At 49.3% G+C, this 25,812-nt stretch overlaps 1 protein-coding gene and 3 long non-coding RNA genes across 8 annotated transcripts in view; 1 reads left to right on the top strand and 3 right to left on the bottom strand.

The window, feature by feature from the left end:
- The window catches only part of LOC148662448 (CD276 antigen-like), a 68,999-nt gene that overhangs the window by 39,239 nt on the left and 3,948 nt on the right, over positions 1 to 25,812 (bottom strand). Inside the window, exons 1-5 of one of the 5 annotated variants that reach the window (XM_088632059.1) lie at positions 25,402 to 25,541; positions 22,105 to 22,220; positions 20,795 to 20,850; positions 20,155 to 20,478; positions 19,648 to 19,932 (exon numbers count right to left, since the gene is read on the bottom strand). The exons of 3 other annotated variants lie outside the window; for them this stretch is intronic. In XM_088632059.1, coding sequence (XP_088488185.1) covers positions 19,648 to 19,932; positions 20,155 to 20,478; positions 20,795 to 20,840 — 655 coding nt within the window. In that variant the 5' untranslated portion in view covers positions 20,841 to 20,850; positions 22,105 to 22,220; positions 25,402 to 25,541. Of the gene's footprint in view, positions 1 to 19,647; positions 19,933 to 20,154; positions 20,479 to 20,794; positions 20,851 to 22,069; positions 22,391 to 25,401; positions 25,542 to 25,812 lie in introns of those variants that run through there. One more of the 5 variants, XM_088632057.1, reaches the window with a different exon arrangement.
- LOC148662450 (uncharacterized) lies at positions 3,400 to 6,355 on the bottom strand. Its single transcript, XR_015936317.1, has 2 exons — positions 5,032 to 6,355; positions 3,400 to 4,583 (listed from the first exon to the last, which is right to left on the bottom strand). It is a non-coding gene; the product is annotated as an uncharacterized LOC148662450 (long non-coding RNA).
- LOC148662451 (uncharacterized) lies at positions 6,436 to 9,441 on the bottom strand. Its single transcript, XR_015936318.1, has 3 exons — positions 8,153 to 9,441; positions 7,763 to 7,935; positions 6,436 to 7,637 (listed from the first exon to the last, which is right to left on the bottom strand). It is a non-coding gene; the product is annotated as an uncharacterized LOC148662451 (long non-coding RNA).
- Positions 15,447 to 25,793, top strand: LOC148662452 (uncharacterized). The gene is made up of 4 exons (XR_015936813.1): positions 15,447 to 16,435; positions 17,816 to 17,957; positions 25,491 to 25,663; positions 25,732 to 25,793. It is a non-coding gene; the product is annotated as an uncharacterized LOC148662452 (long non-coding RNA).

Raw genomic sequence — 25,812 nt, forward strand, 5'->3', positions numbered from 1 at the left:
CCCCCCACTAGCTGCCCCTCCCCCTGGCCCTGCTCTGCCTCCTCCACCCCCCCACTACCCCCCAGTAATAGCCCCTCCCCATCATCCTGCCCACATACTCACCTCCGATACTCACCAGGGATCAGCCAGGACTTGAACCCACAACCTCCTGGTCATGAATGCAGCACCGTCTCCACTCCTCCACCTGCTCCAGGCCCAAGGGGAGAGGGATTCGGTCCGGCTCTTATCCCTCCATTTCAGCCCTGACCTGGGAAGAAGACCAAGAGCCCACAGGAGCCCCAGACCTACAAAGACACACTGCGGCTCAGGGGAAGCGCTCTGGACTTCTGCCTGGAGGTTGTGGGTTCAAATCCTGGAAGGACCTGGAGCTTTTGTTAATTTAATTCTTGTGAACAGTAACATGGTGATAAATAAAGACACGAGAGCTGTGGGCTTTTACTTCTCACCCCGGTCACCACTGGGGAGAACCACACTGCAAACCCACCTCAGTTCTCAGCCAGGACTTGAACCTGCAACCTTGGGCTCAGGAGCTCCGCACCATCTCCACTCCTCCACTGGCTCCTGTCCTGAAGGAGAGCTCATTCGGTCTGTCTTTTATCCCTCAGTCTTGAACCCTGAGCTGGGAAAACCAAGAGCACACAGGAGCCCCAGACTCACAGAGACACTGTGGCTCAGTGGAAGAGCTCTGGGTTTCTAACTCTGGGGCTGTGGGATCAAAGCCTCTGAAAAACAAGCTGTTTATTTTCATTGAATTCTCTGCATATTTTAACATTTATGCTTTTACTCATCATGGAAAACTAATCACACAGTTTTCCTAGTTGAATTGGGTTTATTTTTTATTGATTTCAGGAACAACTGAGTCCCAACACAGAGGATGAGGAGGGTGAGCCTGTAGGACATCCAGCAAGGTTAATCCTGAGACCCAAAACAAACTACAGCAAAGGTTTAACACTGATTATAATATGGGATCAGAAAGACCCAAAAACCACTTCACCTTCCCGTCACACGCCTCTCCCAAACCACAGCAGGTTCAGGCAAGAGTGGCACTGGTCTGACCTTCATCCCCAACGAGGCCCAGGAGAACAACCTGCTGCCTATAATCACCTGCCTAATTGGTGGAAGACGATTGGTGGGGAGACAGTTAAAAGGCAGGAGGGGAGGCCTTCAGTCTGGTGCTGCTGGGGACAGAGAGCAGTTGTGCTGAGCAGAGCAGGAGGGAAGAGCTGCAGAGCTGAGTCAGGGGGAGGTCTGACTTCTGAGCCTGGGAGCTGTGTCTGGATGCATGTCTAGCGACAGTTTGCAGAAGAACTAGAGGTTTGTCTTCTGGTTTCAGGACTGCTTTATCCCAAACTGTGAATAAAGAACACAGTTTCCTTACCTTCCTTACCTGGCTGTGAAAGTGTTTGTTCTGAGAGCCATCTGCCTGCGTCTCACTTGGACGGGGAGTGGGGCTGTCAACTGGACACTGGGTCAGGACAGGTCTCCTGTCCCCTCTGAGCTGGAAAAACAACTGGCTTTATCTTCTGGTCAGTCAGGGCCACTGCTGGGCTGGTGAGAAAGGTTGATCGTCATGAGGGGAGAATCTGTGAGTTGTCACAGGGTCACCAGCAAACTTCCACTCTAGATCAATGGAAAAACAGGAAAATAGGTAGTAGAGTACATACACCATATCCCAGGTCGTATATGAACGATGTCTAAAGCAAACCCTTCCTGCTGAGCTCTGTGGAAGTGAGAGAGATGAAACACGTGCCCTGACTGTAGGAGAGCAGGGGGTTGTGCTGGGAAGGACACAGACAGAACTGTGAACTGGTCTTTCTTCAGCAGCTCCTTCCTCCACTCACTGCTCTGGCTGCAGCAACACTGGGAGACTCCACTTCCTGCTTTTTAATTGTCACCTGACCAATCCTGTTTCTGCAGCTGGGCAGCTGACAGAGTTGTGCCCAGTGACAAATCCACACAGAATGTATGAACTTGCACCTCCAGGCTCCAGCCCTCTGCAGGAATTCAACCAGGCCCTGAGCTCTCTCTTTTGTGAGCTCCTCATTATATACACTGGCTGCAGGCTTCAATTGACAACACCTGCACCTTATCAACCCAGGGGAGGCAGCCTATTGGCCACAATCGTCCTCATGGCCTGCTGGGAAATGTAGTTCATGAAGTCCTGCAGCAGGACAGTCCCAGTGAGAGAGTAGCAGAGGGTTGAGACTGTACCCCTGCCTTGGCCCATTTTACACACTAACACTGCCCCACCTGTATCTCCCACTGTAAGACCAGTCCAGCCTGGAGTGGGTGACTGCACCAGGGAGCGAATATCAAGGTGGTGCATTAGATTGAATAGCAAGCAGACTGATCATCTCTGTGGCAGGGGACTTTTTTTCCCCTCTTGTGGCACTGGGTACAGCTGAGCAAGTAAGAATTCCACTAGGGTTGTGGTAGATGGCAAATATAAAAAAACCTGGACTCTTGCACCTCCTCTCCTGCACACACTGCCATCTGCTGGAGCACAGCTGTTACTGCACCTCAGCTCCCCCACTGGGGTAACTCTTCTGCATGAGAGAGGTGCTGCAGCCCTTTAGACATGAATTGGTGACTGAGGAGTCTTCAATCTGAAACAGGTAGGAGGTTATACTGACAGAAGACAGAGCAGCCTCTGCCCTCAGGAAACCCCCAGACTCACCTCCTTACCCATGGCTCAGTTTGGGTCCTGAACCAGGGGTTTCACCTCTTTACTCTTGAGCAGTGAGGAGCTCCAGCTCTCCCCCTGTCTCTCGTGAGCACAGGCAGCAGCTGGGTCAATATCCTCACTCACACCTCGACTTACTGACCACAGGCACAGGGTAGGCAGCTCTCTTGACCTTCAGCTACAGGGGGAGTATGTTTGTGCACAACTCAGGATGACAGAGGCCACATTTCCCAAACATGACCTACTTCCTGTGAAGCCCGCCCGCCCGCCCGCGCGCACACACCTCACCCCACCTCTGTTATTCAGGATACGTCAGCTCTGAACTTGAGGGAGAGGCTCAGCGCGGTGTAACAGAATACAAAACAGTTCAGCACCAGATTGGGTCCATCTTTAAGTACTGGAGCTCACTAGAGGAAGAACATCAACGCCTGCCTTCAGCTGTGACAGCAGCAGACTGGTGTGTGGGCATGTGGGGAGGTTACACCAACACTAGTCAGAGCTCAGGACGCAGGTCAACCATTTTTAAAAGAGAACAGGTCAGAGACGGGAGTGCTACAATACAGTACAGGTGAGAGTCCACCTTCAGGTACACAACAGTGCGCTGAATAGGACAGTGGAGTACAGGGGAGCTGTTGGCCTCCTGGGGCAAGTACTACAGTCCACAACTTTGGCTCTTAAAACACAATAGAGATAACAGTTCACATGATCGACAAGGCTAAAGGTTACAGTACTATATTAGTAACACTGTTTTAACTACACATAGTACAGTGGATTAGTGGACAGAGGGCCCAGGGTTCATACACAGTACAAGTGACAGCTCAGTACAATAGTCCACATTCACCAGTACAGGACACAGATCTGACTCTTACACTAGAGTACAGGTGACCGTTTAGTACACAGGTCCACTTATTATAGTGCAGTATAGGGCAGATGCCTATATTACAACAGAATACAGGTGACAAGTCAGGGTATTACACTAGATCACAGGTGATAGTTTGGCACACTGCTCTAATTACATTGTTGTACAACAGGGAGCTGGGTATTATATCATACTTGTGACAGTTCACATCACCATACAATACTACACAGAGGTCTAGCTATTATAACAAGATAAGTAACATTTAACATAACAGCACAGTACCCATGTCTGAGTATTACACTAGAGTACAGGTAACAGTTTGGTACACTGAACACGTTATTACATTATAGTACAGTACCCATGGCTGGGTATTACAGCACCATACAGGTGACAGTTGACATCACAGTACAAGAGAGATCAGGATCTCACACTAGATTACAGGTGACAGTTTGGCACACTGCTCTAATTACACCATCATACACCACAGAGGGCATTACAGCAATACAAGTGACAGTTCACATCACCATACAGTACAGGTCTAGGTATTACTACAATATAGGTAACAGTTAACAGGAGAGTACAGTACACAGGACTGAGTATTACACTAGAGCACAGGTGACAGTTTGACACACTGCTGTGTTTATTACACTGTCATACAGCTGGGTGATACAACAATACAAGTGACCATTCACATCCCCATACAACACACAGGGCTGAGTAATAACAATACAGGAAACATTTAACATGACAACAGCATACACATGTCTGACTATTAGCACAGGTGAGTGGTACAGTGAACTGGTTATTACATTATAGGACAGTACACATGGGTGGGTATTACAACACCATACAGTTGACAAGTCAGGGAATTACAATAGATTACAGGTGATAGTTTGGTACACCAAACAGGTTATTACATTGTAAATCAGTACACATGGCAGGATATTACAAAACACTACAGGTGACAACAGTACAGTAGACAAGTCAGGGTATGACACTAGAGCACAGGGGACTGTTTCAGACTCAAATCTGAATGTTACACTGAAATACAGAACAGAGGGTGACTGTTACAACAGTGTACAAGCACAGTTCAGTACAGCAGTCCATGTATTACAGCACAGTACGGTACACAGGGCTGAGTATGACAGAACAGTACAGGTGACAGTTCAACACACTCGGCTCAGTCTCACAACAGTACAGGACACAGGGCTGAGCATTGGCACAGTACAGCTCATCACACAGATTGGAGTATTAAAACACTGCCGGTGAGGGTTCAACAAGCAGTTGTGTCCCAGAATTAATATCTAGTACAAGTGAGTTCAGCACACGGGGGGAAAGTAGTTTAGTACAGTCCAGGTAAGAAGGGAGCACACATTTGAGTAATTATAATCATAATCAAGTGAGAGAAAAGCACACAGGAGCGTCATTGAGTACTGAAACCGAGTAAAGGCGAGTGTAGCACACAGACTCAAGTATTAAAGTAACTTACCGCTGAAGGTTCACTCTACATCCATGTCACTGTGGATTAAAGCTCAGTTACAAGTACGAGTTCAGCCACACTATTAGAGTACAGTCCACCTGTTTAAATAGAAGAGATGAGGAGAGTTCAGCCCACAGACATGAGTATTATAAAGATCACTGCAGGTCAAAAGGTCAGCCTACTGGTTTAACACTGAGGATTCAAGTCAAGTTCATTGTCATTATACTCATACAGGTAGATGGGATAAAATGCTATTGAGCTTGCGCTCAGACGATAAGTAGCACAAAAAAAACAATACAATTGTATATTAAAGGACAACAGGCAATGTGGAAAAACATGCATCAACAGAACAGAATAAAGGATAGAAATGGGGAGTGTAAGGTAGGGGTAGATTTCAACGTGTGTGCGAGTTTGTGGTAAGAGAGAAGGTACTGTGAGGTTCAGATCAGAGGTGAGAGAGGCTGGGAGTTTAATAGTCTGATAGTGCAGGGGTAAAAACTGTCTCCGACTCTGGTAGTCCAGGTACCATTTTCCAGATGGTAGAGGGTCATAGAGGCTGTAGCTGGGGTGGGTGGGGTCTTTGATGATGCTTAGAGCTTTCCATCTGTCATAAATGTCCTGTAGGTCCAATGGTTTTCACCATTGAAGGCCAGTACAAGTGATAGTTCAGTACACAACTCTGAGCAGAGCAAAATAGTACCAGTCTGCTGTGAGTTCACATCTCTATTACAACACAGTACAGGTTACAGTTCATCACACAGGGCTGAGTACCCTAATAGGACAGTTGCCAGTTTAGCATAAACAGTTGGGTATAAAAACACTGCAGGTGAAGGTTCAACAGACAGTTGTGTCACTGAGTATTAAATTTCAGTACAAGCGAGAGATGAGCACACTGCTTGAAGTAGTTTAGTACAGTCCGGGGGAGAGCTGAACACAGATTTGAGTATTAAAGTACAGTAAAGCTAGAGTTTAGTGTACCAGTTTGAGTATTACCACACATTACAGACAAGATTGAAGCACACAGGGTTTTGTATTAAAGCTCACTGCAGACGAGAGTTCAGAACACAGGTTTCAGAATTAAAAACAAAAAAAGTACTAGTTATGTTTAGTACAGTCCAGGTGAGAGCCGACCACACAGATCTGAGTATTAGAACATTATATTAAAAACATTGAAAGTAAATTATACAGGTGTCTGAGTTTTAAAACCCAGTAAAAAGGTAAGAGTGTAGCACACTGATTTGAGTATTGAAGAAGATGGCAGGTGAAAGTTCACCATACTGGTGTCGCCGAGTATTGAAGCGCAGTACAATCAAGAGTTCACTATAGACGAAGGTTCAGCATAGAGGCATGTACTGAACTTTAATATTGAGTGACAAGTCTGAGCATTACAACAGTACAGTTCATCACAGGGCTGAGTACTCTCATAGTACAGTTGACAGCTCAGCACACAGAGTTGAGTATTCAAGTACACTGCAGGTGAAGGTTCGACAAACTGGTGCATCACTGAGTATTCCAGTTCAGTACAAGGGAGAGTTCAGCACCCTGGTTTAAGTAGTTTAGTACAGTCCAGGTGAGGGTTTACTCACCAGATTTGAGCATTAAAAAAAAAAAATCAAGCTATAAAAAGGTGAGATTAAAGCGCACAGGTGTGTCAGTACGTATTAAGTCTCACAGGGTAGCACACAGATTTGAGTATTGAAGTACACTACAGATGAAGGTTCAGCATACACGTCGCTGAATATTAAACCTCACTTACAAGTTAGGGATCAGCACAGTGGTTTAATAAGTATTTTAGTGCAGTCCAGGTGAGAGCCGAGCGCAGAGGTTTGAGTATTAAAAACACAGTAAAGGTGAGTTTTGCACACAGGTGTATCACACTGGTTTAAAGTATGATAGTCCAGTCCACATGAGGGGTCAGTACACACTTGAGTATGAAAGCACAGTAATAGGTGAGAGTTCAGCACTCGTGTGTCAATGTGAGAATTAAATTAAGTACAAGTTCAGCACCCTGGTTTCAGTATTACAGCACAGTCCACAGGATAGCTCAGCACACAGGTCTGTCATTGAGAATTAAAGCTCAGGACAGGAGAGAGTTACTTATACAAGTGTGAGGATTACCAGTATTAACGCTCAGTGCAGATGGGAGTACAGTACACAGGTTTGGGTGTTCAAGTATTATATAGGAAAGACTTCAGCAAACTGGTATTTATCATTGAGTAACAAAGTTCAGCTCAGGTTAAAGATCAACTCACAGATGTGTTACTGTATTAAGGTACAATACTCTCGAGAATTGAGTACACCATTGTCAACACTCCACTCCCTACAGTACAGCCACTGATAACCATGATCAGAACAGTCCATCTGAGCAAAGTACCTCACTCCGGGGTACAAGACTGTGTCCCCCTCTGGAATCAAACCTGCAATCCACAGTCAAAAAGCTCTGTTTAATACTGCAGAAGTGTAGTGTCTTACAGAGGACAGGCAGCTGGACTGAGCGAGAGAGACACACAGCTCAAGAGACGTCACAGAGACCAACAAGGAGGAAGAGAAAGACAGGAAAGAGCTTCTCACCTCCTTCCCAACTCCCAGCCATACTTGTCTTCCCACTGGACAACCTGGAAAAATAAGGAAAATACAGTCCAATGTCAATCCCAACACCTCATCCATACCCATCTTCCCACTGTCAGCCACTGGACTTTCTGGGAAAACTACAGAAATGATCACAGGACAGAGTATCAACCTCCATCCACACTGGTCTTCCCTCTGTCTGCCCCTGCATTGGAGTCCATCTTGAACTTTGACCCCTGACACTTTGGTGTATGAACTCAGAGAGCAGGAGACCATCAACCCCCATCCTGTCTTCCTCATCCACACTGGTCTTCCCACTGTTAGCCTCTGGACATTCTGGCAAAACTAGAGAAATGAAAACAGGACTGAGCAACCTCCATCCACACTGGTGTTCCCACTGACTTCTCTGGACACCCTGGAAAATTAGGGAAAAGAAACAGGAGACGGCACCCAACCCCGACTCCATCTTCACATCCATACCAGTCTCTCCACTGCCTTCCTCAGAAGATCCTGGAAAATTAAGGAACAAGAATACAGGAGAGGGTTCAATCTTCATTCATACCTGTCCTCCCACTGTCAGCCTCGACAATTTAGGAAAATACAGTCCAATGAGTCCAGTGTCAACCCCAACACCTCTTTCATACCCATCTTCCCACTGGCAGCCCCTAGACTAAAATTAGGGAAAAGAGACCGGAGTGAGCTTCCAACCTCCGTTCCAACTCCTCATCCATACCCGTCTTCCCACTGTCTGTCCTGTGTTCATTGCTGTAGTTTTCCCAGAATGTCCTGAGGCAGAGCATCAACCTTCATCCACACTGGTCTTCCCCATCTTCCTCAGAACATCCTGGAAAATTAGGGAACAAGAATACAGAAGAGGGTTCAATCCTCATACATACATGTCTTCCCACTGGCAGCCTGGACAATTCAGGAAAATACAGTCCAATGACAATCCCAACACCTCTTTCATACCCATCTTCCCACTGGCAGCCTCTGGACACCGGAAGATTAGGGAAAAGAGAGACAGGAGTGAGAATCCAACCTTCATTCCAACTCCCCTTCCATACTCATCTTCCCACTGTCAATTTTATGGACATCCTAGAAAATAAGGGAAAAGACTACAGGAGAGAGCATCTAACCTCTATCCCAACTTCCAGCCATACCCGTCTTCCCACTGGCCGCCTCTGGACATCCTGGAAAACTAGGGAAAATACAGGAGAGGGTTGACATTTTCTGGACATCCTAGAAAAGTAGGAAAAAGATTAAAGGAGAGAACATCCAATCTCTATCCCAACCATACCAGTCTTCCTACTGGCCACCTCCGGTCAGCCTGGAAAATCATACAGGAGAGAGAGTTCAGCATCAATCCCTGCACCACACCTGCCTCTCGACTGTCTGCTTGTGGACAGCCTGGACAATAAGGGAAAAAATTACAGGAGAGGGTAACCAACGTCTATCCCAACTGCCAGCCATACCCGTCTTCCCACTGGCAGCCTCTGGACAGCCTGGAAAATGGAAAAGATCACAGGAGAGAGCATCCCACCTCTATCCCAACTCCTCATCCATACTGGTCTCCCCACTGTCAGCCACTGGACAACCCATCTTGTCTGCCTCAGGACATTCTGGAAAACTACAGAAATGAACACAGGACAGAGCGTCAACCTCCATCCCAACACTTGATCCACACTGGTCTTCCCACTGTCTGCCCCCGCATTGGAGTCCATCTTGACCTTTGACCCCTGACATTTTGGCGTTTCACCTCAGAGAAGGAGGCACTGCTGGAGACAGGAGAGACCATCAACCCCCATTCTGTCTTCCTATCCGTACCGGTCTTCCCACTGGCAGCCTCTGGACATCTTGGAAAATAAGGGAAAAGAGACGGGAGAGAACATCAACCTCCATTCCAACTCCTCCTCCATACCTGTCTTCCCACTGTCCATTTTATGGACATCCTAGAAAATCAGGGAAAAGATTACAGGAGAGAACATCCAACCTCTATCCCAGCCATACTCGTCTCTCCACTGTCTGCCTCTGGACATCTTGGAAAATAAGGGAAAAGAGACGGGAGAGAACATCAACCTCCATTCCAACTCCTCCTCCATACCCGTCTTCCCAGTGTCAATTTTATGGACATCCTAGAAAATCAGGGAAGAGACTACAGGAGAGAACATCCAACCTCTATCCCAGCCATTCTTGTCTCTCCACTGTCTGCCCCTGGACATCTTGGAAAGTTAAGGAAAAGAAAACAGGAGAGGGTTACAGCCCGTTGTCTTCCCATTGGACATTCTGGAAAACTACAGAAATGAACACAGGACAGAGCATCAACCTCCATCCCAACACTCCATCCACACTGGTCTTCCCACTGGCTGGAAAAAAAAAATTGGATTCCCACCTCCATTCCAATTCCCCTTCCACTCTGTCTTCCCACTGTCAATTCTTTTGGACATCCAGGAAAAGAAACACAGGAGAGGGTAACCAACCTCTATCCCAACTCTAAACATACCCGTCTTCCCACTGGCAGCTTCTGGACAGCCTTGAAAATTAGGGAAGAGAAAACAAGAGAGGGCTTAATCTTCATACATACAGGTCTTCCCAGTGTCAGCCGTAAGACTTACTGGAAAATGGCAAAGGGAAAAGAGACAGGAGAGAGCATCCCACCTCCATCCCAGGACACGCTGCTGTAGGCTGCACAGCTGTGACAGCTGGTTCGTGTGTCTGAGGGCAGCAGTCTGGCTCTGCAGTCTCTCTGTGCCTGGTCATCTGTGTTCAGCCCAGCGTTCACCTCTCACTCCAGATTGAGAAAACCTGACCTTAACTATTACAGCTGTACAATAACTACACAACATCGCTCGGCACAGAGGAGCTGTGTGGATTCTTTCACAACTAACAGAGCAGAGGCACGTCTGAGCTCTCTGTTCCAGTCCTGATGGTGGTGTCATACACATTACATACAGGTGACAAGAACACGGCTTCTATCACCAGTGTTTCTGCTGAAAACAACAGTAGAACTGTTTCTCTTACTAGTGTCCTCTCGAAAAAAACAGCAACACTGCTTCTATTACAAGTACTGCTAGTGAGAACAACAATACTGCTTCCAATAATAGTGCTGCTAATAAAATAAGTCTACTAATAGCATTACTATTAATTCAAGAATAACTACTCACCAGGCTCTATCAACGCTAGTAACTTTATAAGTTAGTGCAGGTTCTCCTCTCTCACTAGTAGGGTTGTGTAATCATGCCCTGAGTGCGACACAGGAGTGACAGGACTAACCTGACCTTGTGCTGGAGGCTGGTGTTGGACTCGGGTTCGAGAGTGTAGTGTCAACAGCACACTGACCAGGTCCTTCTGAGGTAGAGACAGCAGGAGATCAGGACACAGCCCTGAGGGTCACCCCCTGGAGCCCCGATAGGAGGAGTCCACTGGCTCTCCGCCTGGAGCTCATCTCCCAGGAGCAGCCTGAATCAGGGTCACCTGAAGCTCTTCGTCATCATGGTCATCCTCACAGGCTCCAGCAGGCAGGAGATCAGGACACCCTGGATGTCTCCCCGAGACAACTCCTACTCTGTCCCCCCCCTGAGTCTGTGGATCCAGATTGGTCCGATCAGCCCCGATCATGTAAGACCAGCGTCTCCTGCGAGGGACAGCCAGTGAAGGAGAGACTCACCTGGTCTGCACTCACCTGCCTGGCGCCTCATGCCCTTCAGTGCTGATGGGGTACCCTGTCCCCTCCTGTGCTGACCAGTCAAGAACATCCTCTTGTCCTCTACCTGGAGGTCTGGGGGCGCCCTCTCCAGCCTGGTAAAAAGTGTTAACCCACGTCACCCCTTGCTGCATGATCCGGTTTACCCAACACGGGGGGCAGCTCCCGCATTCCCAGTCCCTCCCCACCTGTCCCACAGCCTCCCTGACCTCTCCCTGCCTGCAGGGTCAGGTTCCTCCTGCAGGAGCTGTGTCTGGAGGGAATAAACAGGCCTGAAGGCAGCCTGTGCTCCACCGAGTCCCGACTGCTCCGGTCCAGAGCTGCTGTTCTGGAGACCCGTCCTGGAGAAACACGGGCGTGTTGTCCACAGGCTCTCTCTCCCCTTCCTCACCTCCTCCTGACACCCCTGGGCTCCTCCTCCTCCTGCTGCTCAGCCCGAGTCTCCGGGGGGGTCCAGGCGCTGGGCTCCTCCCAGAGGAGAGGTCCAGGAGGAGTTTCTTCCTGTTGGCTTCTCCCAGATCTTCCAGACTCCTCAGGCCTGAGCCGGGCTGGGAGGAGGAGGGAACCTTCCCTGAGATCCTGGAGCCCGACGTCCAGAAGAGACGACCGGAGAGATGGAGCCGATGGGGGAGGATGAGGGCTTCAGGGCTCCTGTTGTCAAACTGGGAGAGAGCTCCGATGTTGGGGCATCTGCTTTTCCTTTCGTCTCTTCCAGAATCTCCACAAGAAGTAGCCTTGTACCCCAGTGTGCTCATTGACTGGTTTAGTGACAAAAATCACGTTTCCTTACCTGGAGACGAAACCACGTACCAGGACCTTATTTTACGATCCGCTCAGAAGAAATGCGAACGTGATGGGACATGATTTGGTGCTTTTTCGTCACTATCGACTGACTCCGCGGTGAGGAAGATGCGGCACCCGCCTTCGTCACTGGTGGACGTCCCCGTAACTGACTCGCAGCCTCAAACAGAGAAGATACACACATTCAAAACAGACTGGGATCAAGCGCAACACGTGTCGCCCCTCAATGTGCGGAAGACCTCTGCAGACACAAATGTATATACTGTATTGTACACACAACCGAGAAAAACGTTCGCTTACATATGAAGGATCTCCGTATGGATCTGTATCATTTATCAGAGCAAATAAAAACCGCTTCAATAGGATTCGCGTTCAAATTCAAACCTAGTAGTCTCGTACACTCATTTAGTATAATTTAGCATGAATGACCCTCTTAAATTAAGAACAGGAACATCCCGTTATACATAAACACGACACAAAGTCATAGTTCTATATTAACCTGACCAGCATTCATTTACGGTTTAAATGAATTGAAATGCTCCGACTCAGAGCGTCTTGTAGTTCGTGCTAATCAGGACAGCAATGCGGAGCCCTTTGTGTATTAAGCACAAGTTCAGCTGGTCTCCAACTTGACACATTAAAAACAAACTTGGATAAAGTGCAACACGTCGCCCCTAAATGTGCAGAAGACCTGTGCAGACACAAATGTATATATGATACAGGCAACCGAAAAAAACGTTCGCTTACATATGAATCTTTATCATTTATCAGTGCAAATAAAAACCGCTTTAATAGGATTCGCGTTCAAATTCAAACCCGCAGCTGCTGCTCTCGTTGGTGTCGTGACTAATTGCACTTGAGTATGGCGTTAGTCATCTCGGACCCTCATCTGGTCTAATTGAGCATGAATGAGCTTCTTAAATTAAAAACAGGAACATCCCGATATACATAAATACCACACAAAGTAATAGTTCTACATATTCATTTACGGTTTAAATGAATTGAAATGCTCCGACTCAGAGCGTCTTGTAGTTCGTGTTAATCAGGGCAACAATACTGAGCCCCTTGTGTATTAAGCACGAGTTCAGCCGGTCTCCAATTTTACACACATTAAAAACAAACTTAAATAAAAGTGTAACACGTGTCACCCCTAAAAGTGCAGAAGACCTGTTCAGACACTAATGTATATATGAGATACACAACCGAGAAAAACGTTCGCCTACATATGAAGGACCTCCGTATGAATCTTCATTTATCAGTGCAAATAAAAGCCGTTTTAATAGGATTCGCGTTCAAATTCAAACGCAGTAGTCTCGTACCTCATCTGGTATAATTTAGCATGAATGACCCTCTTAAATTAAGAACAGGAACATCCCGTTATACATCAACACGACACAAAGTAATATTAACGCGACCAGCATATTCATTTACGGTTTAAATGAATTGAAATGCTCCGACTCAGAGCGTCTTGTAGTTCGTGCTAATCAGAACAACAATGCTGAGGCCTTTGTGTATTAAATTGGTCTCCAGCTTCACTCCGCACGGTTTTTTCGTAGCGTTGAGCTCAGAGCTGTAGCTCTTCTCCAGACAGCAGCGTGCTCTCCGAGAGCTCGTTATAACTGACCCACAGCGGTCAGTATGAAGTTTGCGCTGAACACTGTACATCACCCACACGCGGTACCTCTGCTTCCGAGCCCAGTCAGCTCTGCTGTGTTCACGACAGGACCTCCGCTCTCTCTCTCTCCGGTGCTCTGATCCGACAAATGACGTTTCCCTCCGCTCTGGGCCCCAGACCTCCCTCACACCACCTGGGTGCGATCGCACCCCGGCCAATCAGGAGACTTCGTCAATTGAGCAATTAAGAGTGCAGAAAACTTGATTGAAAACGCAAGTTCAGTTTCTGAAGAATGCATCTCAAAATACAGTTATAATTTTGCTTGAAAAGGTACTTTACCGCTGTAACAAGGATAAGAGGCAGCAAACAGTACGTAAAAGTGAATTCGGTTTAAAAATAAGATTTCCTAAAGCCGACATTCGATCAACTCAGGAAAGAGCTGGTCCAGAGACCGGCCAATGGGAAAATTCCTTTGGCCGCTCTCTGGACCAATCAGGAGTGTGTTGCTGACCGCTCTCTGGACCAATGGGAAAATTCCCCTGGCCGCCCTCTGGACCAATGGGAAAATTTCCTTGGCTGCCCTCTGGACCAATCAGTGTGTCGTGAACCGACGAAGTGACACAGATCCGCTGTATTAATCGCCAACGCTGAACATCTTGTGAGCTGCAAAAATCACGTTTTCTTACCTGGAGACGAAACCACGTACCAGGACCTTATTTTACGATCCGTTTAGAAGAGATGCGAACGTTATTGGACATAAGCTGGTGCTTTTTCGTCACTATTGACTGACTCCGCGGTGAGGAAGATGCGGCACCCGTCTTCGTCACTGGTGGACGTCCCCGTAACCGACTCGCAGCCTCAAACAGAGAAGATACACCCATTCAAAACAGACTGGGATCAAGCGCAACACGTGTCGCCCCTCAATGTGCAGAAGACCTGTTCACACACAAATGTATATATTGTACACACAACCGAAAAAAAAAAACGTTCGCTTCCCTATGAAGGATCTCCGGATGAATCTTCATCATTTCTCAGTGCAAATAAAAGCCTCTTCAATAGGATTCGCGTTCAAATTCAAACCCGCAGCTGCTGCTCTCGTTGGTGTCGTGACTGATGGCACTTGAGCATGGCGTTAGTCATCTCGGACCCTCGACGCGTCCCGCTAGCGAGGGTCAGAGACGTGAAGGTTTTCTGAGCTCGGTTTTTGTCCGGTCCGAAGGGTTCAATTCCATTTCAGCTCAAGGTGCTTCATGAGCCTGACCGATGGGTACAATCCGTGTTGCCGAAGCAAACAAGAATAATAAAATGAACACGGAACAAAACTAAAAATAAACGTCAAGTAAAATCTACAGACATGTTACAGACATTTACAACACAGACATGTCATAAAATATTGACATATACTGTAGACAGATGGAGCATTATTGATCAGGCTCAGGTGACAGGTGGTCGCACGCTGGGCTGCCTCTCTCTCTCTGTGTGTGTGTGTCAAATGTTTTATAAATAAGACTTTTTATACCTTTGCTTTGTGAAACTTTTACTTCTTGAGGCGGTAAGCAAGGGTTTTACACACCGGGCCGGCCCTCTGACCCATCACCACCTTGCTCTGAGCTGTGAACCTCTTCTCTCAGCTGCCCGGATATGCACATTTGGCGAACCCTGGTCTGGGTCTGAGGGTGTGGGCTTGCGTACTGTCACCGGGTGTCACTGTCGGGACGGATCTGAAGGGACGGTGTAGTTCAGTGCAAGGACTGCGAGCTGATCCGGTTCTGTTAAAGGAAACACGTTTCTTTTCGGTACTTCATCGCGATGTCCACACGGTGGGGGGCTAACTCCAGACCCAGAACCTGGACACACCAACACGACACGACGGAAATACCCGGAATACCGAACAGAAACACTCTGGAAGTATTTCAGAAGAAACTCTGTCAGTAAATTCAGCCAAAAGGGTATGACTCTCACTCTGCAACACACACTCTGGACAAGAGCAGGACTGGCACAGCCTGGCACTGCTGGAGCAGGACTGTCTGAGCTGGGCACCGACACACACTCTGGACAAGAGCAGGACTGGCACAGCCTGGCACTGCTGGAGCAGGACTGTCTGAGCTGGGCACCGACACACACTCTGGACAAGAGCAGGACTGGCACAGCCTGGCACTGCTGGAGCAGGACTGTCTGAGCTGGGCACCGACAGACACTCTGGACAAGAGCAGGACTGGCACAGCCTGGCACTGCTGGAGCAGGACTGTCTGAGCTGGGCACCGACACACACTCTGGACAAGAGCAGGACTGGCACAGCCTGGCACTGCTGGAGCAGGACTGTCTGAGCTGGACACCGACACACACTCTGGACAAGAGCAGGACTGTCACAGCCTGGCGCTGCTGGACTCAGTGTCAGAGCCAGGCTGTCTATTCCTGTCTGTATCTGTAGAACAGTAAACTCCACCTCTCTCAGCCCGAGTCTATTTCCGCGGTAGCTTCTGAGCAGGGACACACGCCGAGCCCCTGACCGAGTCACGTCTCTGTCTGCACGGCCGCTGTTGGAGAAGGAGAAACGAAACTTGCATCGCAACGTCAGATAGTGCGAAAAGTTCCAACTTGCGTGGACTTCATGCAAGAGGAAGTTGGGGTTTCCCCCCCACCAGAGGTCTGACTAAAACATCAAGGACAGGATGAAGGAGAGGAGACGCGAACGGGACTGGACTGATGCCGCGATCACACTCTCTCGGGTAGGTCCGATCACATCTTCCTCAGGATTATGACACAAATCGAGCTCATCATTTAAACTGTCATTTGAACAGCAGCAGCAGCGACAGTAATATAGCAGCAATGGAGCCGCCTGCTGCTCCTGTCGTAATCTTTGCTAAGCGAATTTCCCAGCGCTGGACAAACAGCGCACCGCCCAGAGAGCCAATACCAACAACCACAAGATCGCTCTGCTGCGCGATTAAACGTGGCGTTTTAAAATACGCGAACTCCCCTTTTCGTAGTTTTATTTTTTTGTTAAAAAAACCCCATAAAACTCAAGTATTTCTCCGTCTCGGAGTTTGTTATGAAGGACGAAGTGTAATGATGTTCTAGATGCGCGCTGGTAGATTATTCCGGCTGATCTCCTTGCTGAGCGGGCGTGTGAATTTCCTCTCCGTCTTGTTTCTGTTGTTTATTACTGAAGGTGTCGCTGCGATCAGAACTTTGTTGTTTGTTTGTTTGTTTGTTTTTGGACTTGCAAGTCGGCTGCCTGAATCTTGAGCAAAACGGGAAACGAATTTCAGGTGGATTCAGTTCGCAATCGGCCAACGACAACAACAACAACACAAAAACGTTTTTGACCCCCGAGGGTCGCTCAGCGCCTCGTCAAATCGAGTTTATAACGGGGTGACAACAGCCGCGGTCGAATTCGAGATGGTTACTAATGCGCGACCCCCCCACCTCCTGACCTCACCCTTTCACCCACGACAGTATAAATACTCGCCCTCACTGGTTCCCAGTCCCGGTTAACCCGCCCGCCTGCTGGATCAGTGAAGCCTCACTGGCTCTGAGCAGCTGCTTCGGGTGAGAAGCTGCATTTTCTGAGATCTGGAAGCAAACAGTGACGCGGCCGTTAAGTCAAGAAGGGTTTGAGGGGTCGGCCGGTTTGGGGGGGGGGGACCAGGAGTGGGAACCCCTTACTCTCCCCCGTGGACGTGTCCTGCACCCCGTGTCCACGCGTGCCCGCCTGTCCAGCTGCCCCTTGGTCACTCCGCGCTCTGCACTGACCAGGAGGGCGAGAGCTCAGCCAGACAGGGTGAGGCCACGACTGTATCGTTTTTACCGTCGCAGGATAAACACAACAATAATCACTCAACCGTCTCTGAAGTTCACCGCGGTAGTGCGCCTGTTTTTACTGTGAAAACCGCCACTCCATGATTTCAAAAAGGAAATGTATTGAACCCGATACTGAACCACTTTACGGACACAAAGAGGTGAAAATACTGCACGAATACTGTATAAATACTGTAAAAACACGAAATGAAGGCAGGTTAGAGCAAGTCCTGGGTCCGATTCCAGACTGAGCAGATTGAGGCACCTTCTGAGGAACAGTCTGTGAGGAGTTTGCATGTTCCTTCTAGTGCAGGCAGCTTTCCGAACAGTCTTTCCTGTCCGGGGTCCTGAGCGGATGAGGACTGGACACGCAGGAGGGAGACAGGAGCAGGACTGGATCTGGGAGGGGGAGTCTCGGAGGTGATCTTGGCGACTCGGTGTCTGAGAAAGGTATGTCTCACTGTCAGTGTGTCAGGGACAGAGTCTCTGCTCTGGGTCAGTGCTGTGGCTCACAGGCTGACCAGTGGTGTCTGACTGTGGTCAGGGACAGTGTCTCTCCTCTGTGTCAGTGCTGTGGGCTCACAGGGTGACCAGTGGTGTCTGACTGTGGTCAGGGACAGTGTCTCTCTTGTTGGCTCACAGGGTGACCAGTGGTGTCTGACTGTGGTCAGGGACAGTGTCTCTCTTGTTGGCTCACAGGGTGACCAGTGGTGTCTGACTGTGGTCAGGGACAGTGTCTCTGCTCTGGGTCAGTGCTGTGGGCTCACAGGGTGACCAGTGGTGTCTGACTGTGGTCAGGGACAGTGTCTCTCCTCTGGGTCAGTGCTGTGGGCTCACAGGGTGACCAGTGGTGTCTGACTGTGGTCAGGGACAGTGTCTCTGCTCTGGGTCAGTGCTGTGGGCTCACAGGGTGACCAGTGGTGTCTGACTGTGGTCAGGGACAGTGTCTCTGCTCTGGCTCAGTGCTGTGGGCTCACAGGGTGACCAGTGGTGTCTGACTGTGGTCAGGGACAGTGTCTCTGCTCTGGGTCAGTGCTGTGGGTTCACAGGGTGACCAGTGGTGTCTGACTGTGGTCAGGGACAGTGTCTCTCTTGTTGGCTCACAGGGTGACCAGTGGTGTCTGACTGTGGTCAGGGACAGTGTCTCTCTTGTTGGCTCACAGGGTGACCAGTGGTGTCTGACTGTGGTCAGGGACAGTGTCTCTCTTGTTGGCTCACAGGGTGACCAGTGGTGTCTGACTGTGGTCAGGGACAGTGTCTCTGCTCTGGCTCAGTGCTGTGGGCTCACAGGGTGACCAGTGGTGTCTGACTGTGGTCAGGGACAGTGTCTCTCTTGTTGGCTCACAGGGTGACCAGTGGTGTCTCAGGAGAGACGGTGACAGTGTCTCTCCTCTGAGACAGGAGACAGGAGTCCTCACCCCCAGTCATGCCCAGCGTTCCCAAGTGTCTCTGCTCCTTTAACATCTGACAGCACCGGTCCAGAGAGTCCGTCTCCTGAGCAAACACTTCTCACTTCCTGTGTTTCCTCCACATGACCACAGCGACCGCGATCACGATGACCAGAGCAGAAGGAAGCACAATCGCTGGGATCAAGTGAGCTGCTCGATGAGGCGTCTCTGGAGCAGAGAAACACAGCAACACTCTTATCATCAGTAAAGGAGGTGAAAGGAGCAGACATGTTTAGAGCTGGCAGCTCAAAAGACAAAATACATTACAGCCCCAAAAATGATTCATAAGAAGATCATCCAGCACTTCGGTGTCCAGACTCACCCTCCACAGTGACGATCAGAGTGCTGATGGTGTTTCCCTGAAGGTCCCTCACTGTGTAGCTCCCCTGATCAGCTGGTGTGAGGGAGCGCAGTGTCAGAGAGCCGTCCTGCACCCACACTCTCTGCTCGTACCCGGGGCCAGGGAGCCCTGTGCTGCTCAGGAAAACCCTGAGAGACCTAGTAGATCCTGCAGGATCAAACAGCACCTCCACCGGCTCTCCAGTGAACAGGGGGACAGACAGAGAGGCCCCAGCCTGCAGGGTGACACTGTCTCTGCGAGCTGGAAGACAATCAGGACAGAGAGCGATATAAGAACCCCCCTCTGTCAGGAGTGGAGACCCCTCTAGTCCCCCTGCTGTAGACCTGCTCACCCTCCACAGTGACGATCGCAGTGCTGATGGTGTTTCCCTGAAGGTCCCTCACTGTGTAGCTCCCCTGATCAGACGCCCTCAGCTCCTGCAGTCTGAGCTCCTGGTTGTCCACTGACACTCTGTCTCTGTACTGGGGGACACAGCTGGCTGTGCTGTTCTGGACAGAACACACTGAGGTCCAGTCTCCTGAGCCTGCAGGGTCAAACAGCACCTCCACTGGGTCTCCAGTGAACAGGGGCACAGACAGAGAGGCTCCAGCCTGCAGATTCAGGGTTGCTTTATGATCTAGGTGGAAAAAAATATTTACACTATTATCACAGATATTACTCCCTTCATAGCCTGTTTGTGTGCTATGAGGGAATCGAGTGTTTCTGTGTAGTATGATTTGCACTTTTCTGTCCTCCTAACTAGCGTAGCTGAAGAGTCTTTTTCTTCCTCTATAAACAGACACTTATAATATATCTCCCTTCCTACGAAATGGAGAAACTGAGAGTCCCACAGACTTACAGGTGACAGAGAGCCGAACGTCCCCCAGAAACTGCAAGGAGCCCGTGAAATAGGAGCACTCGTACAGATCCGAGTCCGAGATCTGTGTGCGCCGCAGAGTCAGGGAGAAGTTCCCCTGTCCGATCCCATCTCTGGAGACCTCAGCTCTGTGCTCGTACCCAGGACCAGCAAGTTCTGTCCCACCTTTGAAACTCCACACATTCCTGGTCGGAGTTCTCCAGATGACATGGAGCTCATTCTCCGGGATTCCCAGAGCTCTGCTCCCATTGCAGGGCAGGGTGACCCCATCCCCGACCCTCACCCACACCGAGGTCCCTGCGAGAGCTGGAATTGGGGGGACACAGGGAGAGACATCAGGAGAAGGGACATGAGGTTTGACACGACTTGATTGGATGTTGTTCTGCCCAGACAAACCCAGGCTTCTGGGAAATAATCTGGGAGTTCTTTGAGACGTCTGAGATGTGGGGTACAGTACGAGGTGTGGGGTATTGGTGGAGGATATGGGGTGCAGGAGGGGATGTGGGGTATTGGCGGAGGATATGGGGTGCAGGAGGGGATATGTGACAAAGCTGGGGACAGGGGGTACACCAGCAGATATATTGTGCCTGATGGGACAGGAGCAGGTGGGATCAGTACCTACCCTCTGTGTGCAGCAGGGTGAGGAGCAGAGGGAGGAACAGGCCCATCAGCACAGCCCTGCAGAGAGACAATCCAGTCACAGTCCACCTCACTCATGTCTGTACAGCCCAACACACACCACCTGGCACCTGACTGATGTCCCAGCTCCTGGACTCCCTGGGGATCTGCACTGGTTCCCACTGGGATCCACACCCAGCTCCTGGACTCCCTGGGGATCTGCACTGGTTCCCACTGGGATCCACACCCAGCTCCTGGACTCCCTGGGGACCTGCACTGGTTCCCACTGGGATCCACATCCAGCTCCTGGACTCCCTGGGGATCTGCACTGGTTCCCACTAGGATACACACAAACACACTCAGCTCCTGGACTCCCTGGGGATCTGCACTGGTTCCAACTGGGATACACACCCAGCTCCTGGACTCCCTGGGGATCTGCACTGGTTCCCACTGGGATACACACCCAGCTCCTGGTGCAGGAGACATGACGCACAGAGGACAGGCCTGTATCTGGGTCATGAGATCTATGCAAATACTCCTAATCTAATGTGCTCATCTCTTTCCTGGAGGAGATCAGACTCAGTATCGGTCACAAACTCTCTCCTCTCAATGTCCACCCCCTGTCAGTTACCAGTGCAGGTCTGTCTTTTCCGAGAACGCTGCTCTCATCAGGCTCAGGCTGTATGCAAGAGCACTTCCAGCATTCAAGATGAAGTCATACTTCAGGGCTGGGAGAGGCCATCACAGGGCCAGACGGGCAGAGAGACCCACCTCAGCACAGATCTGCAGTCAGACCAGAGTCCCTGCAGCAGCAGAGGCAGCAGGGACAGACCAGCTGGGAGTGGATTACTTGTTTAAAACACGCATTGCTGGGTGTATGTACAGTATGAGAGTGCACCGCCCGGAGCACAGAGAGGCCAGGCCTGCTGTATCTGGGGTGCGTCCGGGTCGCGTCCGGGTCATGTGATCCGTGTCTATACTGTGCAAATACTCCTAATCTGATGTGTTTATCTCTTTCCTGGAGGAGATCAGACTGTCAGTATCGGTCACAAACTCTCTGCTCCCTGTCTCCACCCTCTCTGTTACCATCGCAGGGCTGTTCATCATTTTTGGGATTTGGAAAATGTTTCAACAAGAGGCGCACATCGGAAAGCAGTTTCACTTTCTCTCCGGCGAGATCACGATAATGAATATCTTCGGATCGCGCCTCCGTGACTGTGACCAGGGTCAAGTTCAGAGCCTCCCGGAACAGTGGTTTTGTTGACACAAGACTCCCTACCTCCCTGTTGATGATGAATTCAAGTCGAAACTGACCCGAGCGTCCGGCTTCCTCCTTCTGCGGCTCGACTCGTGCGCCGCGCAGAGGATTGTGGGCCGTCCGGGGCGGGAGTCAGATTGCAGGAGTCAGGAGGGGCGTGGAGGAGACAAATCTACGGGCATATTACAGACTTTTACAACAAAGACATATCCTAAAATATTGACATATACTGTAGACAGATGGAGCATTACTGGGAGACAGGCTCACTGTCTGTTCCTCAGGCTGGGACAGGAGATCACACACTGTATTATTATTATTGAGAGACAGGCTCACTGTTCCTCAGGCTGGGACAGGAGATCGCACACTGTATTATTATTATTGAGAGACAGGCTCACTGTCTGCTCCTCAGGCTGGGACAGGAGATCACACACTGTATTATTATTATTGAGAGACGGGCTCACTGTCTGTTCCTCAGGCTGGGACAGGAGATCACACACTGTATTATTATTATTGAGAGACAGGCTCACTGTCTGTTCCTCAGGCTGGGACAGGAGATCACACACTGTATTACTATTATTGAGAGACAGGCTCACCGTCTGTTCCTCAGGCTGGGACAGGAGATCACACACTGTATTATTATTATTGAGAGACGGGCTCACTGTCTGTTCCTCAGGCTGGGACAGGAGATCACACACTGTATTATTATTATTGAGAGACAGGCTCACTGTTCCTCAGGCTGGGACAGGAGATCGCACACTGTATTATTATTATTGAGAGACAGGCTCACTGTCTGTTCCTCAGGCTGGGACAGGAGATCACACACTGTATTATTATTATTGAGAGACAGGCTCACTGTCTGTTCCTCAGGCTTTGACAGGAGATCTTACACTGTATTATTATTATTGAGAGACAGGCTCACTGTTCCTCAGGCTGGGACAGGAGATCACACACTGTATTATTATTATTGAGAGACGGGCTCACTGTCTGTTCCTCAGGCTGGGACAGGAGATCACACACTGTATTATTATTATTGAGAGACAGGCTCACTGTTCCTCAGGCTGGGACAGGAGATCGCACACTGTATTATTATTATTGAGAGACAGGCTCACTGTCTGTTCCTCAGGCTGGGACAGGAGATCACACACTGTATTATTATTATTGAGAGACAGGCTCACTGTCTGTTCCTCAGGCTTTGACAGGAGATCTTACACTGTATTATTATTATTGAGAGACAGGCTCACTGTTCCTCAGGCTGGGACAGGAGATCACACACTGTATTATTAATATTGAGAGACAGGCTCACTGTCTGTTCCTCAGGCTGGGATAGGAGATCACACACTGTATTATTATTACTGAGAGACAGGCTCACTGTTCCTCAGGCTGGGACAGGAGATCGCACACTGTATTATTATTATTGAGAGACAGGCTCACTGTCTGTTCCTCAGGCTGGGACAGGAGATCACACACTGTATTATTATTACTGAGAGACAGGCTCACTGTTCCTCAGGCTGGGACAGGAGATCGCACACTGTATTATTATTATTGAGAGACAGGCTCACTGTCTGTTCCTCAGGCTGGGACAGGAGATCACACACTGTATTATTATTATTGAGAGACAGGCTCACTGTCTGTTCCTCAGGCTGGGACAGGAGATCACACACTGTATTATTATTACTGAGAGACAGGCTCACTGTTCCTCAGGCTGGGACAGGAGATCGCACACTGTATTATTATTATTGAGAGACAGGCTCACTGTCTGTTCCTCAGGCTGGGACAGGAGATCACACACTGTATTATTATTACTGAGAGACAGGCTCACTGTTCCTCAGGCTGGGACAGGAGATCGCACACTGTATTATTATTATTGAGAGACAGGCTCACTGTCTGTTCCTCAGGCTGGGACAGGAGATCACACACTGTATTATTATTATTGAGAGACAGGCTCACTGTCTGTTCCTCAGGCTGGGACAGGAGATCACACACTGTATTATTATTATTGAGAGACGGGCTCACTGTCTGTTCCTCAGGCTGGGACAGGAGATCACACACTGTATTATTATTATTGAGAGACAGGCTCACTGTTCCTCAGGCTGGGACAGGAGATCGCACACTGTATGATTATTGAGAGACAGGCTCACTGTCTGTTCCTCAGGCTGGGACAGGAGATCACACACTGTATTATTATTATTGAGAGACAGGCTCACTGTCTGTTCCTCAGGCTTTGACAGGAGATCTTACACTGTATTATTATTATTGAGAGACAGGCTCACTGTTCCTCAGGCTGGGACAGGAGATCACACACTGTATTATTAATATTGAGAGACAGGCTCACTGTCTGTTCCTCAGGCTGGGACAGGAGATCACACACTGTATTATTATTATTGAGAGACAGGCTCACTGTCTGTTCCTCAGGCTGGGACAGGAGATCACACACTGTATTATTATTATTGAGAGACAGGCTCACTGTTCCTCAGGCTGGGACAGGAGATCGCACACTGTATTATTATTATTGAGAGACTCACTGTCTGTTCCTCAGGCTGGGACAGGAGATCACACACTGTATTATTATTACTGAGAGACAGGCTCACTGTTCCTCAGGCTGGGACAGGAGATCGCACACTGTATTATTATTATTGAGAGACAGGCTCACTGTCTGTTCCTCAGGCTGGGACAGGAGATCACACACTGTATTATTATTATTGAGAGACAGGCTCACTGTTCCTCAGGCTGGGACAGGAGATCGCACACTGTATTATTATTATTGAGAGACTCACTGTCTGTTCCTCAGGCTGGGACAGGAGATCACACACTGTATTATTATTATTGAGAGACAGGCTCACTGTCTGTTCCTCAGGCTGGGACAGGAGATCACACACTGTATTATTATTATTGAGAGACAGGCTCACTGTTCCTCAGGCTGGGACAGGAGATCACACACTGGGCTGCCAGTTCAGCGGAGTTCTCTCCTCCCTCTCCCAGTAGGATTGGGACCTGTTGTGATTATGGCAGGTGTGGGAACTCTGGGACTAGATTTCTGAATTTCGGGAAGAATGTTTCTCTAATCCCAGAGTATCTGTCCCAGTGCAGTAGGAAGCACACCTCTGTCTCTGTTTTCCCCACTGGCAGTGGGAGCACAGCCTGTCCTCTCTGGTAATGACAGTAATCGGTAGTGCACCTGTTTTTACTGTGAAAACTGCGACTCCATGATTTCAAAAAGTTAATGTATTTAACCCGATACTGAACCACTTTACAGACAAAAAAAGGTGAAAATACTGCACGAATACTGTATAAATACTGTAAGACACTGGGTTCTGGGTCCTGGGTTCGATTCCAGACTGAGCAGATTGAGGCACCTTCTGAGGAACAGTCTGTGAGGAGTTTCCATGTTCCTTCTAGTGCAGGCAGCTTTCCGAACAGTCTTCCTTCCCTCTTTCCTGTCCAGGGTCCTGAGCGGATGAGGACTGGACACGCAGGAGGGAGACAGGAGCAGGACTGGATCTGGGAGGTGGAGTCTCGGAGATGATCTGGCCGACTCGGTGTCTGAGACAGGTATGTCTCACTGTCAGTGTGTCAGGGACAGTGTCTCTGCTCTGGGTCAGTGCTGTGGCTCACAGGGTGACCAGTGGTGTCTGACTGTGGTCAGGGACAGTGTCTCTGCTCTGGCTCAGTGCTGTGGCTCACAGGGTGACCAGTGGTGTCTCACTGTGGTCAGGGACAGTGTCTCTCCTGTGGATCAGTGCTGTGGCTCACAGGGTGACCAGTGG

The sequence above is a fragment of the Lepisosteus platostomus genome, chromosome 5 (assembly GCF_059453375.1).
Source record: "Lepisosteus platostomus isolate fLepPlt1 chromosome 5, fLepPlt1.hap1, whole genome shotgun sequence".
NCBI lineage: Eukaryota > Metazoa > Chordata > Actinopteri > Semionotiformes > Lepisosteidae > Lepisosteus > Lepisosteus platostomus.